This window comes from Nasonia vitripennis, chromosome 2, assembly GCF_009193385.2.
Source record: "Nasonia vitripennis strain AsymCx chromosome 2, Nvit_psr_1.1, whole genome shotgun sequence".
Lineage (NCBI taxonomy): Eukaryota > Metazoa > Arthropoda > Insecta > Hymenoptera > Pteromalidae > Nasonia > Nasonia vitripennis.
Window position 1 is genome coordinate 10,199,760 of NC_045758.1, and position 15,134 is coordinate 10,214,893.

The 15,134-nt window shown below is 40.2% G+C and overlaps 1 protein-coding gene across 3 annotated transcripts in view; it reads right to left on the minus strand.

Moving 5' to 3' along the window:
- LOC100678914 (G-protein coupled receptor Mth2) overlaps positions 1–15,134 on the minus strand; it is a 39,765-nt gene that overhangs the window by 3,510 nt on the left and 21,121 nt on the right. For 2 of the 3 annotated variants that reach the window (XM_031923317.2, XM_016982014.2), the window contains 4 exons: positions 13,917–13,995; positions 3,185–3,223; positions 1,956–2,140; positions 740–905 (listed from right to left, as the gene is read on the minus strand). In XM_031923317.2, coding sequence (XP_031779177.1) covers positions 740–905; positions 1,956–2,140; positions 3,185–3,223; positions 13,917–13,995 — 469 coding nt within the window. The remainder of the gene's footprint in view (positions 1–739; positions 906–1,955; positions 2,141–3,184; positions 3,224–13,916; positions 13,996–15,134) is intronic. The other variant, XM_031923318.2, reaches the window with a different exon arrangement.

The following is a 15,134-nucleotide window of genomic DNA, read 5'->3' on the forward strand; positions in this document are numbered from 1 at the left end:
ATTGGATAATGTATTGTTAAAATAAATAATAAAATTACATTTTGTTTATAACTTCTGCGAAGTGCCTTTATTAGCAGCTCTAAGGTTTTTGCCACTTTTTATTCGAATTCAAAGAATGAAATGAGGTATGAAGTTGTTTGAAAAGTCACAGCTCATTGAGAACATAAGCAAACTCAATTTTTCACAGTTGCTTTACCTGGTAACTAGTTCGAGAAATTTCGGGAACAAAACGTAGAGCAAATAACAAATAGGTAATCCCCGGACTTCAAACACTATCTATATTAAAACTATTCTCAAAATATTTCAATTCTTTCTAAACATTAAGCTATACGTTCGCGCAATTTGAATGACTCTCGCACATTTTGAATCAAAGCCGAAAATGCAACACCTGCTTCATAATATTTTAATTTAAAATAGTTCAATATAAATTTCTCGGTAAGACTGCAGTGTCAAGTAGTATTTATGATAAAATACCGCTATAAATAATCTAGCCAAAAGTGTAGCTGTCCCTTTTGAATTATACCTGCAAAGTGAAAATTTCTCATCCTCTACACGCGGAAGCTGCTTAGATTAAAGCTCTGGCGACAGTGGCCGAAAGTGTATTTTGAAAAATCCTCTTCAATTCAACAACCGCACTCAAAAAATTAACTCTTGTAGATTTTACGAAACTTTTTTTTTCTTAAAAAAAGGGGTATGAAGCAAGAAGTAGATATAGATATATAAAAAAGCAATAACTCACCATTGCTTGTTATCGTCGTGGCGTTTGCTGTCGCTGCCCTTCAATTGGCGGGCCGTGTCTTTCTTGTGCTTCAGAATTTTATGAGCAGTCAGGATGAACAGGCAGATATTGCAGATGACCGTCACCCCCATCGGGCCGTAAAAATATATGGCTCTCGCTTTGTTAGCTGTAGACACATTATTATATACACCTTACAGATATGCAGATACGTACAAATATTCTCTATACTATTTTGTACTTCATTTGCGGTCAAGTTTATTTCAACTGATATTAACGTTATTCTTTTACTGGATCGAGGGGACGAAGTTTTTCTATTTTACTGCTCGTGCAGCTCGTAAAGTGACAGTAGTTTTATCGTTAGTGCAGCGGAATTTTATATGTGCATACATGTATATCTATAAACTTTTTTATTTATGAGGCCGCCAGCTTATTATTTTGCAATGAGTTATAGTGCATAATGTAGGTCGATTAGCTATTATTCGTTTCAAAGAGTTTTTATAATCGAAAATAAGAGGAATTTATTATCGATACAGTAAATCATTATTAAATCAATTGCAAAAAAAACCGACAAGTTTGTTGTTGGACTTACGTATCTGCAGTTCCAAACAAAGTGATAAAATTAAGTTAGGCGTGTACACTTCAAAAAAGTATAATAATCGCGCTGGAAGAAAGTTTCGTATGTAATCCGGTAACGCGCGACTCTCTGCAACTTTCTTTTTACACAGTTTTTTTCATACGAATTCGTAAGTTAATTAAAAAATTTTAAATTTCTGATACAGCAGCGGAATTCCTGCGCGGCATAAACGAGCCGACCTAATTAATTTCAACCCTCGAGAAGTGTACATTAACGCGACCATTTACATTTTCACCAGCCCGACTTTACCTTCCCTAAAGATATATCAGAAACGCGCCCGAGTATAAGTATATTCATTTGAGCAGAAGCTGCACAATCACGAAATTTTCTTCGAACGTCCGAGCCATTTCCCCCGCGCGATTCCAATATACTTTTTACTCCCCCCCCCCCCTCACCCGATATTCCACGGACTTTCGTCGCAATTCCGGGCACGAACATACTTTTAAGAAGTTATCGAATACGGATAAAAGAGCATAATTACACTATCCGCCGCTGCAACGTCATCAAAGTGCAATACATATAAAAAAACTGTATAGGCATCAAATTATATCGGGTTTGATTAGGAAAAGGAAAAATACTCACAGTTAAACCAGCAGCTGCCTCTGCCGAATTCCGGGCGTATGATGTGGGCTGGAATACCGGGCACCAGGTCCATGATCATGCAGACGGTGGTGAGTGTGCTGGCGCAGCCCCAGGCGTAAATGGAGTACATGATGAATTTCTTGCGCTCGCGCTGCTTCACGCTGCCGTGGAGTGAGCGAAAACCACTGGAACAAGCAAAGTTTTCTTCTTTAAAATCGCATTGCGCCCACTGCGCGAGCTTTCGTCGCAACTTTCTCCTCTCTTTTTTAAAGGTTTCTTTTTCTTTGGAGGCCGGGGGGGGGGGGTTGTTTCTCGTACATATGCGAATGATGCGATATACATCGGGTGCACTAAAGGGTATACGGTATATGTATAATGCGCTTGCAAGACTTTTACTTTTGGGTATGCAATGATTGAGAGATCTTTTAGGAAGAGATATGAGAGGAGAGTTGCAATTTTAGCTGGAAGAAAGTACTTCTAATACTCCGATTTTCTTTTCTTTTTTTTTTTAATCAAGGGTGATTCATCTATAAAGGGGATGAGTTTTTACACGTATTATGTTGGCAAAGTGCAATCAATAGTTTCTCTTACCAAAAATATTGCTAAGTCTCTAATTAGTTTTAAAAAATTGTAAAAATGAATTTATACACGCGAAAAAAGTATTAGAAGCTTTTTGATACAACTAAAATGTATATACTACATACACTATATAAATACAAAATTTAAGACAAATTTTCAAGGTATAATAGTAATGCATTAAGTGGAAAATATAGAATCGTGTTCACACTCATGGAAAAGAAGAGTTTGTTTTCAAAAGCTAAATGATCGAGTCTGTTTATACTCTTCGGAAAAAAGTGTTCTGAGCTTATTTTCGCTGTCAGTAAAAATGCGAATGCCACGCGAATGGTCTCTTGGTAATTTATTTTTTGCTAAATTTAAAAAAGCAAACGACTGGGCTGAATATTTCTCTTATTTCATACTGTTATAGATTCCACTAATTTAAATTATTTAAAATCGAGTGTATCATTACGAATATTGAATTTATGTGTAAGGGATGAGTCTTAAGTTCATAATATATAAGATGCATAGAACACACAGTATAATACTCGCTATTCTACTCGTGCACTACTTCATACGAAAACACAAAAAAAAACTAAAAGAAGAAAAAGAATACGTATGCAAGAGCAAATGGAAGAGAAGACTATTGATCATACAGTTAAGACTCTCACCACTGATGGTGCGGTACTTTTATCATCGCCGTTTGCAGGCTTGTAAGAGAGAAAAAACACATTTCGCTTTAATAAATTGTTGGTTCGACTCAGATTTGTGTGTGCTATTAAGCGCTGGTGAAATGTAACCGCGCGATTTTCCTCGATTTCAAATCGACTCCCTGCTCGGAGCCGTTTCTACAAAATCTATTATCATCATGTTCGCAACTGCATGTATAATGAAACATGGGGCTTCCCGTTTCGCGACAACGAACCGCAGGTTTTTACTCGTGTTTGATAACTATTATGACTTTCCTCTTTCGAGCATTATATAGTTCGTGATTCATTTCATTTCATACTCTTTGCAAACATTATAAAAACTTCTTAGTTAACCAATGAGAACACAAGAAAAACATTTTGTTAATTCCCTGATTCATCCTCTTACCACAACACAGAAGTAACACAGAAGTAACATAAAGCCGCAATCGACGCTGCTCCATATTTCCTTCTCATCATCATAAATAACGATAAAACAACGTCTTCCCCGCCTTCGTCACTTCGTATCACCCCAGTAATATATTAACAACAAAGCCTCGCGCGTCCAACCGTACACAGAAGCATCAAACGCAAACTACCGCGCCTGTAACCCTTTTCTCGCGAAACTAATTAGAACAAGTGTATACCGAGGAAGATTTAGCCCACGCATTCGTTCGTTAATTATAATGCAGTCCACATTACTCTAGCTCAACCGCAGCAGCAGAATTTTCCTCACACATAGATTTGACGTTTCTCGCGCGTAACATTTAGGATCGTCTTTCTCCATGACTGCAACGCGTTAATGCACTCGACTCACGCGACGACTATGTCCACCTAAACGTCCACGCCTTTTACGAGGCTCGCGGGAAATTCCTCTAACGCGAGAGGCTACAATGAAAAAAAATCGAGAGGATCGACTTTTTTACCGCGATTGTTTACGCTCCTCTCTTGGCGCATAAGTTTCGATGGGCCGGAACTACGACTTGAGGATAGCGCGTGGATTGAATTCGCAGAGACGTGCCGAGAGAACTTTTAATTAAAATCCGTTTGCTTTGTTCCGCGAAGGTAGACGTAATCAGTGAAAGAGAAGAAGATGTGGATCGAAGATTTTTTAGAAGGTCGAATTTACATTGCTATAGTGCAAATATTGTATAATAAATAAATTCGTCCGATTGATGCGTTCGCTCGAATAAGTTCGTTCGAGATTGCTTTTATTCTCGTCAAACACAGAGAGTGCGTTGATAATCTCATGTTATTCAACAATTAGCGGCTGTGCGTCATTATTGTGAATCACGCAGGCGCATCGGTTATATGACGTTCTTACCGCGATTTCGGTTTTTCGTATTTTTTTTCTCATCTTCGTTCGTCACTAGAGGCGCGTAGGTGTAAAATAATTCAAAAGCGCTCAGTCACCGTCTGTCGTTGTGTGTATTTTTTTGAAATAATGCACTGTCACTTAAAAAAAGATTTATTCAAGATTGATGCACTTCATGGATGAATTTATTGTCAAACAATGTCGTGAACAATGTAATCAAGACTTCAACGAGTATAGCGTGTACTTACATCATTCGATTATAAGCAAAAAAAAAAAAATGAAACTACATCCTAGGCTTATCTAATCCTCACTTTTTTACGCGCGTCGCAGTCCGAAGCGATGATTCAAAAACGTAATCATTACACCCAACGATATATCTACAATAAACCCAGATATACACACTCGTCGCTTAAAATATCCAACTTTCAGCGCAAATAAACATAAAGAAAGCACTCGCACAGATCGACGAAGCCGAAGCCGATGACATAGCCTCTCGCAATAAACTGTCCAAACAATCGTGCGATGGCGTGACACATCAGAGAGAAAAAAGCCGACGAAGGCAAACATATCCCGTAAATTGGCGCCAATATATATCGCCATTCGAGCTTCGTTTGAAAAAACTGCGAGCGCGCGCGCACACATGCGCCGATAAGCCATCGACGACGCGACGCAAGAGTCAAGCGCCCGCACTGGCCGTCTAACCCACGACGGGCGGTTCTCTTGGCCCACCTCTATATAATTGATAGTCGCTCGCTCTCTCGACTTCGCCTCGAACACAATGGAGCTTCTATACACACCGTCCCACGCGGCAGAGAAGCCGAAATTTCCCACGTTCGTGTATTTACGCGCGAGAGGGCTGCAGCAGCGGCGGCGGCTCTCTTTATGCCCGGTTCTGACCTACTTACTCTGCGCGTGCACTACTGAACCCCATCCCCTCGATAGTTAATTTTGGAATTCCAGTGAGCTTGCGACTATTCGGCTATTTTTTTTTGTTTCTCGAGAATCGTTTATACGCGAACTGGATTTTAAACTGGGTTTTATTAAATATTTTTTCAAGATCGTTTGTTCCCTCGCTGTCTTCTCAGAACGTGATCTCGATTCGGAAGAGCTTGCGTCGGTTATTGGAAAACCGGCGCGACACTTAGGTGCGCAAGCTTTTATTAATTGGTCAAGGTCGCGGCGGCCGTGTTCGGTCGGATTTTGCGGAATCGCGTGGGATATAAAAAAAGTGTGTTTAGAGCGAGCGACATGAATGAGGCGTTCCGAAATTGCGGAAAGTAGAGGGATGGGTTATTTTTAATGCGTCTGATAGACCGTGTCTACGCAAACACAGACGAGAGCGTCGTGTGTGGGAAATTCGATCTAATAAAATGTGTGCTAGTGTCTTCACTTGGTTGTGTAGAGACGAAGGGATGAACAAACAAATTAATATAATATGAGGGTCGATATTGTAATCCTTTGTAATAGATAGCTTTTTTTTAGTTTGTCCAAGATGCCGCTCCTTCGTGTGGTCTTAAAAGTGACGCGCGCGACCTTGTCGTCCCTCTCTTTGATCTAACTTAATTGAGGATGAAGAAAGTGTGGTCAGTGGCTCTGGTCTGCTGTGGAGTAGCGGTTTAATGTTACGAATTTTCGGAGAAATCTAATCAGCTTCTGATGTGGGAGCTCTGTATAAGCTATATCGATAATAGTTATTTTTTTATTCGCGCAGATAGTTTCCGCGTACCTGGTTCCTAAGTGATAAATTGCAAGGGATATTTCGCCGGATGTCAACGATTAAAAATAGTCGCCACTTGGATACTTCTAGCGTATTTTCGAATTTTGCAATACTCGGATAATTTCATTTTATAAGAGATTTCTGATATAGAACCAATATAATAAGCGCACGTATTGCATCGCGATGCGTAAAAAATGCGCAACACTTTTTTCCCCGCGATCGACGGGAATTGATGATTTTTCAGGCGACGCGAGTTATATACAGTCTTCGTTAATCAATATTTTTCTATAAAGCTCTCGTGATAAATTGCCTGTGTGACACAGTGAATGAAAGAACGGTTAAATCTAGTGGGCGGAACTAAAGTGATTGTTAAATGAATAGCGAAATCCGACGACCTCATACACACACAGCAGATTAAAATGGTAATGAAGCCAATCTCGCTCTCTATGCGAAATCGCGTTAAACGCGTTCTATATTTTCGAATTTTTGCTGCGCCTTGCCACACTCGACTTGCACTACTGGCCTGCAAAGTATCAGCAACTTTAAACCACTTCAACATCTAAAGTTCGTTATTTGCATAGTAACTAAGCCAAGAAAATAACGTTTTCGCGTTTAAATTCGTTCCACCAAACAAGATTACCGTTTCAAATTTAAAAAACGCAGCGCTAAACAAATTGCGAAGAGCCGCTGCGCTCTTATTCACTTAGGCGCGTCGCAGTAGTACAGAGGCTATAAATTAATTAACGCTTCGCGCGAATTCAAACGCGGTTTCGATCGATTCTCCAAAAAGTGAGCGAGAAGCGGAAAAAAATGCCACAGAGAGAAAAACACCCCAGAGCGGTACGGAAAGTGCGAGAAAATATGATTGAAACCTCCCGAGAACAGTGTATATGTATTCGCGTCTCTTCCGCTGAGAAACGTATACCGGTCAGGTTGGTGCGTATTTTGCCAAGCGGTTTGTTACTGTTACCGACCATTTTTTTCCGTGTGTTCCGTCGAATTTTTCGGCAGTTCTCGCTACGAACGCGTCAAAACCAACGCCAGCTGCTGCTGCTGGTCCACGTGGGTTTATTGTTTTTTTATTCTATCGCTCATCGTCCGCAGACTTTTGTTCCTCTACGTCTCTTTTTCTCATCGGCGTGGATTTGTTTACGGGGGCGAATCGATTTTCTCGGAAGCTCGAGAGTATACACTTAAATTCATTCAGCTTTTTGAGAAACAATGAATATTCATGCAATCATGGGGCTCGGCTCCCTTTACAGCCTGTTCGACGTATTTACTCGAAGAGGTGACTTGTGTACATTTAAAAAAAACAACGCTATTATACCTTTATTTTTAACTCCTCGCGCGTGACAGCTGTCGAGCCTAATTTATTTTAAAAACGGTCAAACCCGCTCGTGATATATGTCACACAACCGCGTCTGATACTCGTCTCTCGAACAGAACAAAAAGAGCTAAATTTACTGCGCACCAGATTGAATCAGTGGGGCGCGACTGTTTTCGTTTCTTCCACACCTGCCTCGCGATATTTCGATTTCTCTCTGTGCGCAGTGAGATGCGAGATTGAAGTTCAATTGTGTGCTGCTATGCTACTGTGCGCGAAGTGTTTGAAATACGGGCTGGATTATCGAAATGGGACGAAGAGGAGAGGAAAAACGCTTTACGATGTAAGTTTTTTAAAAGGCAGCAGCAGACGACGCGCGCGCCTTTATCCGATCGTGAAAGAGCTGCTCTCTTCTCTCAGTGAAATTGGATTTCTATATTTAATAGGGCACAGGTTGCGCTTTACGATGGATACGTGAGCTTGAAAGTTTCGATGATTAACTGCGAGCGCATGGCTGAGACGGTAATTAGCTAATACGCCGTTGACTTAGAAAGATTTGAATTCGTAATGATAAAAAACTTAAATTTAGCATGAAAAAAAGCTTTGTAAATACGAGAGAGTTAAATATAGCTATATGCATCAGGATGTACTCGAGGTTTAATCTCACGCGACTCATTCTAGCGCGGCTACAAAATATTTACCCGGCGCTCGCGTACACGTTATTTCCTGTAAGCGCAGAGGATAAGGATGAGGAATTTATTTTTAAAATTTATACTTTTATCAATATCAGAGTTTACGTATCCGCCGGCCCTCGAGGCCATAAATCCCGTGACTCTCTCGCTGGCGGAGCTTTTATTTCGGCTTAAATCGTTGCATGTACACTACGAATTTCATTGAAAAGAACAACGGCAAAGGTGAATCGCAACGGATAGAAACGTAAAAGAATCGTTGGGGGAAACCCATATAGGTTCTATATGAATAGTAAAACATACTAGACTTTGAGAGGCATTAAACATTCGCAAATTAGCATAAGGATTGTGTACGGCCGCGTTTCCACGTAAGTAATAATTATTAATAGAATCTCTCTCGAACCTTTTCAAGATACATAACGTAACACACGACAACGGCATGTAAGCGTCGCGTGTTTACCGCTCATTATGCCTCGAAATGCATTGCCTGACTCGAACGAAAGCTGTCAGTATTAAGAGTATCGATTAGAGGGTCTCGAATAGCTATTAACCCCTTTAGATAAATCTCCCGTTATACGTTTATATGTTTGCGCGCTGAAAAACGTATGCCCGGGATTCTGCGGACACGTATAAACGTAGCGATAAATAACTGCCGGATAATATTTTAACGGACGCATTTTTAAAATTGGCGCCGGAATAAGTTTCATCGCACGTGCGTTATTGTTGCGTCTACGCATACTTGTTACTCTAACGTAGTGTAATGGGGTAATTAGAGTATTCGGATAAGCGGAAGCGGTTTAATCCGAGGATTATTCAAGTCTAAATCGTGCGTGGAAGCAGAAAGCCCCTTATACCGTTTCTAGATTTGTGCGAACTCGCTGCTCCGGACTAGGCGCACTTCGCAACATTACCATAACTTTGCTGTGGGTTAATTACATCATAAGCTCTGTCTCTCTAGTAAGTTCATAACTGCGCGCGGGCTTTCAAAAAGGCATCTCTCGGCTTGTTTTCCACCCCTTCGCATAATAAAGGATCAAGCCCGAAAAATTCCGAAAAAATAAAGCGAAGCGAACGGCTCCGATCTCGCATATGCATAAAAGCGAACAAAGGGAGAAAAAACGATATTTCAATTAAACACGCTTCCACGACGCAGAATCGTTGTCAAAGCCACCGCGAACAAATAAAATTGTATACGCGGCGATCGATTTGCCATTCAAAGGTCGTTATGCGCCACCGCCGCCCAGCACGAGTTGAGCATATGTGCTCTGGCGGGGAGTCGTGATTCCCGACGATAAGCCCTCTTATCACGAGAGGCGCTGTCTGGAAATTAAACAAAATTTTTTCCCGATTGCCCCTTGTATTGTACAGATGTGCGCGAGTTGTATTCGGTAACGGCTATGGTTCATCAGTCGATTCCGGGATTTTTTGCTGTGTCATATATTTCATGCTGTTTGTCGGTCGAAAGAGAGAGTAACCTTGGTGGACAAGGCTATCAAAAGTTTCGGTTGTTTATGCGAGAGCTTTTTTGTAGTTGCATAAAAATATGTTTTTCGAGGAGACGTATATGCGTGGAATATTTTTCGAACAAAAACGCTATTCGGTTTTCGAGGGTATGCATATTGAAAGGGTCAATACAGCAGTTTTTGAACGTAGCTGCACAGCTTTCGTGTTTGAATTTTGTGGATTTTAAATATTTAGCTTTCGCGAAATCTTTGAAATTTCCGTGGACCGATCAGGGACGGAGCATGTTTTGCATTTACAATATATAGAGACACGACGGGGTGACGCTAACGAGAATTGATTTATTAACCGAGTCGCATCAGAATTGCATATTTAGCTTTCAATTTAGTATGCACGAAAGCCTTTGTGAAAAAAGCTCTCTTATTGAGTAACATTTTTTCCGGATACTTTTTAATATTGATAAAGCTCGCTGTAGGAAAGCTTTTGATCTTTAAATATCGTTATTCACCACAGTAAACCAGGCAGCTTTGAAATTAGGTGAAAGTGTGAAAACGTTTCTCCGGTTCGCGATTGTTATCTTTCATTATACTAGCAGTTCAATATTTCCAACTTCTATCGACTGAACGGAACGCCTATGCGATTGCCAACGAAATTAAAACTTTAGGCGCGGCGCCAACGATTTAACAACAAGCACTAATTGTATAACGAAAGCTAATCGAACGAAATCGTTCGCCCCAAAACACTTTTGACGTATGGATACTGCAGTTTCTGTATTCGATAGAATTTTCGAATAATAAATCTCAAACAAACCGAACTCATACGACCCACCCAGCACGAAAACGTCAACTTTATACAAATCTAATTTCCGAAATACCTCCACAAACAATATCATCATCTCCGCACAGACTATAAATCAAGCCAATTGATCTACGCACCCCCATATAACCACTCGATCCAGAACTCAAATAATAAAACAAACAACATTAGCGAGAGCGAGAAGCTCTTTCATACTCCGTTAGGCAAATAAAAAGTAAAAGCTCATATAGGACGACCTAACCGGAATACCTTCGTAAGCATCGTCTCTCAAGGCCTTATACGCGCTGTACCTTCGCGATAATATGAGCTGAGAGAGCCGCCCTTATCAAACGTTCGCGCATCGTAAACCCTTGGCTTATTGAACGCGTTAGCTTTCAGCGAGCTTATAGAGCTTGCAACGAGATCGGGTTACACTCGAGCGCAGCAGTGTCGCCACGTATACCTTATACGTTAATTGCGTTTCGCAGCCCGGGGGTGGATCGAGATTTTCTTTTCCTTTTGTATCGAGGACCTATAGGTCGTTATGCTGTATACATAGCTGCAACGCGATAGCGACGACGCAGACCGGAGCGGAAATAATCGTGCGCGCGAGTAATGTAGCGCGGGTAGTAAATTCGGAATTGCGCGCTTACACGGGTTTTAACTTTGTTGGTTTATATCGGCTGGCATTAATTAAGTCTGCCCGCACGGTTAGGGTATGCTGATGAATTAAAATGGAGGGCAGGGTGTAGCGAGTATGGGGTTAACGACGATATAATTTGTTAGCGGTTAAAGCGCTTTTTGGAGGCAGTACGTTGGTGTTAAAGCTAATGGTTGCGAGCGTATAACTTTAAAATTTTCTGTCTAAAAGCTCGGTGGAGCTTTCCGCGTGCAAGTGGGACGCGTTATAAAAGTGCGGCGCTTGGCGTTGTTCTTCGATTATGGCTTTTTTATGCGGTGCGATATTTCTTGTATGGCTCAAACAACTATAAAGAGAAGCAAATATTTAAACGTTATTTACAGCCTCAATAATTTTGTCGCACTTTTTACTTTTGTATGATTTATACTTGGGTCGATATTGACGGTAAAAGCTTTTTACTATACGAGTTTTTGCTAATATTCGAGAAAGACGGTAATTATTCTGCGAGAGTTAAATGGTGCGACGGCGGCTCGAGCTATACTTTCAGATAATATTTTAGTCGGCGCCGACGCTAAAATTACGAAATTCCAGATTGTAGAGCCGCAGGAATTCACAGCTATTGGTTATCATCGCCAGCAGCTCTTTCGACTGTGTAAAATTAGAAGATCCGCAATGATTGAAAGTATTTGCTTAATTTCAAAATTACGCGTCTCGACTTGTTTTCTAGTGTCAAATAAACTCACCACAGTCATCAGTTTCAAACGGCAAACATTGCAGATAAAAATAAAAGCTTTAAAAAAACTGCGAGCTCGACGTTTTCTTCACTTCTGATCGTTTTATCAAAATTATTAAAATCTAATTCAATCCCTCAAACATTCTTGTATGGAATATTTATACGCAGCTATTTAATGAAAATCCATCGCGCACGAAGAGCCATATCGACGCGGAAGGCAATACTCAGAGCTTCCGTATAAGCTGAGAGGAAAGTACGGGAGCTTGCAAGCTCAACGCGCTTCTGCGCATCTATCGCTGTTCGTGCCAAGCTTACAACTAACCCAGTATTCTCCGACTGATATACTGCGGCATCGGTACGTATAGCTCGCAGGGGCGAGAGAGAGAGAGAGAGAGAGAGAGAGAGAGAGAGAGAGAGAGAGAGAGAGAAAGCTTACATACGAATGGCCCACTGCAAAGCCGCTCGCAATTCGGAGACAGATCAAAATTAACCCGTACCGACGCCGCCACCGAGCAACGACGCGAGTACGACGCATCGCTGCTCTCTGGACGATGTATCATACACCGGACATTAATTCCGGGCCGTTATCAATTCTACCAGATGTTTACCAACTATCAAATTCCGGCTACGGAAGCGCCACGAGAATCAAACGCTAACACTGCTGCAGCACTTGTTTAATGCACAGGGGGTATAATACCGCGCGCAGGACTTTGTTGCCGAGTGGAGGATTTTCCTCAAAATTTGTCGTTCGGGCTGACGGTATAGCTGATGCGGCGAGTGGAAGTGAGGTGAATCAGCGAGTACTGCGGTTTCCTACGCGTCCGGTTAACTTTTTAGGAGGATGTGTGTACAGTGTTATTCGTATAGGCTGATTTTAGTTGACGAAAGTTATAATTATATTATTCGGTTCGAAATTTATGCAGTTTTGATATCGTTTTTAACGAGAAAAGGGAAATAAGGAAAATCCGTTTTTTTCTATTTTGCTATAACAATAAGCGACTTCCTTTCTATAGAACAAATACTTCTAGAGAAATCTTTGTTTGAGCGTTTTGTTAGTAAAACGTATATTAAAAAGTAAATAGTTCTGCCTTTGTTTAACCTGTAGTGCGGATGAGATAGATACTCTCCAAGGTGATTCAAGTTTCGCGATGGATATCCCTAACTTATGTGCGTGACTACTTTAAAACTTTAAGTTCGCTTCGTAAAGCCTTGGCTTTTCATTCTTTCTCGAGATTAACTTTTCCGTTTAATTTCTGACGGTCCGCATATCCTAACGAAAGTAAAATTTGTGCATATTAAGTAAGTTGAGGCAGAATTAATAGTATATAGGTAAACTTGATGCATTCAAAAAAGCGATATACCAAAGCAATTTAACAGCATATAATGAGACTATATATACATTCGGAGCACAGATTGAGATGGGAGAAAAGAAAATCGCTTGTACGCTACCTATATGTCCCCTAGAGTACCTATATAAGCCCGAACAATTCAGAGTATTATTGCAGTATGACGCATCTCCGTTGATTATGTTTTATATAATTTAAATAATTTATAAACCATCCACGATAACGTCAAATTTGAGACAATGTTTTTAAGCTAGTTTTACGAAGAAAAACACGCGCTTGCGTGAATTTTTCATTTTCGAGTCACGTATCCTTTATATAGCACACCGTGCAATATATATATATATATCTAAAGCATGCGTTTCGCTTTTACTGTATTTTTCAGGATTTTTATTTATACCTTCTGTGTTGTAGTAAGAGACGGTTATCAAGGCTTAACAAATCGAAAATTATACCGTATAATGGTTCTCTCTTGTATTCTTTATGCCAAAAAGTTTTTGCAAAAGAATCTTTGTGTTCTAGAATTGTAATGCACGTTTTGAAGATATAAGCAGAGTTTCAGATTCTGATATGCGTTTTTTCATCAAACAAATGAGAGATTCAGTTGCGCTGGCCATTACGAATGTAGGTGAATCGGTTCATCAAAAGTGTTATCTCACAAAGAGCTGAGCGTAAATTCAAAGATTTTATCAACACTCACCCGAAGGTCCACCAAATGTCGAAGCACATAACGTTGAGCCAGAAGAAACTGGCCAGAAAAGAAAAGTGAACGATGTATGCTGCAACAGAAATAAAGTTTGTAATTAATTATCGTGTAATTGTACAAATTTCATATGTAATATAAGGCATTATTATTGAAAAAAGGTCACACTGCGCTGGATCTTGTTTTTCCCCATTTTACGCGATCCGCAAGAGTAAACTTTGAAAAAGAAATAGGGAGTGGATCGATATTTTGATGATTGAAAAACTTTCTCTATTTTTTCTCTCTCGATCTAGTTTGCTTCACCCGCGTGTTGATAAAGAATAATCTAGTTAATCGAGCGTTGAGTCACTCGCAAAACATTTTCGACTCTAAGTGTTATTAATTATCTGATATATTAAGGTCGAGTTCAGTGCAGTAAGAGTATATTGAATCATTCGATGTGTATAGTTCAAAGCTGTTGGCCATTAAAATTCTTGTCGGATAATTCGGCAATGACAGCAAGTACACTGGTCATTGAAGATATTTATTAATCGAAATAAATAAATATTCATGTTCTCGTTTCGATGAGCTGTGCAAGGCTCCAAAATTATATTTATAAATTAGGTCACACTTGTTATGCGACGCGATGTGAACGACATGGAATTCATTTGTTCACACTTACGGATATGCACTTTGAAAACTGCATATACGTTATTAATAATCATCGCGCGTTGGTTATAGACCGAAATTCTAAATAGATTAGATAAGGCGCTATGGAATAACGGAAATCATTTAATCACAGATAATATACATATAAAAGTGGTTTCTCGGAACAGGATGCGGACGACGATGAATCAAGCAGGAAAACTTTGATAATTCAACGATCGCATGCAACTATACACGCACGATTACAGAACCATAATAGTTTTCGAAACGCTTATAATCGTCGAGGAAAAAATCTTCTGCCATCTCAAAAAACAGATAAAATCGTAATTGTCGCGGATTAAGAGTTACAAAAATACATACGTCGCGTATTTTATCTCGTTGATAAAAATACGCGTGGTATCACTGCCCGAGCGCGGTCTCAACGTCACACGGGCACACCAGTTTCATTAAAAACCTTACATAAGTTTCCGATGCCAGAACCGCTTTATTTCTCTCCGACCGAATCGAGATCTTCATCGAAAAATATTTTCCACGCGTACATTCCCATATCGATGCGGTCGATTTTTCACC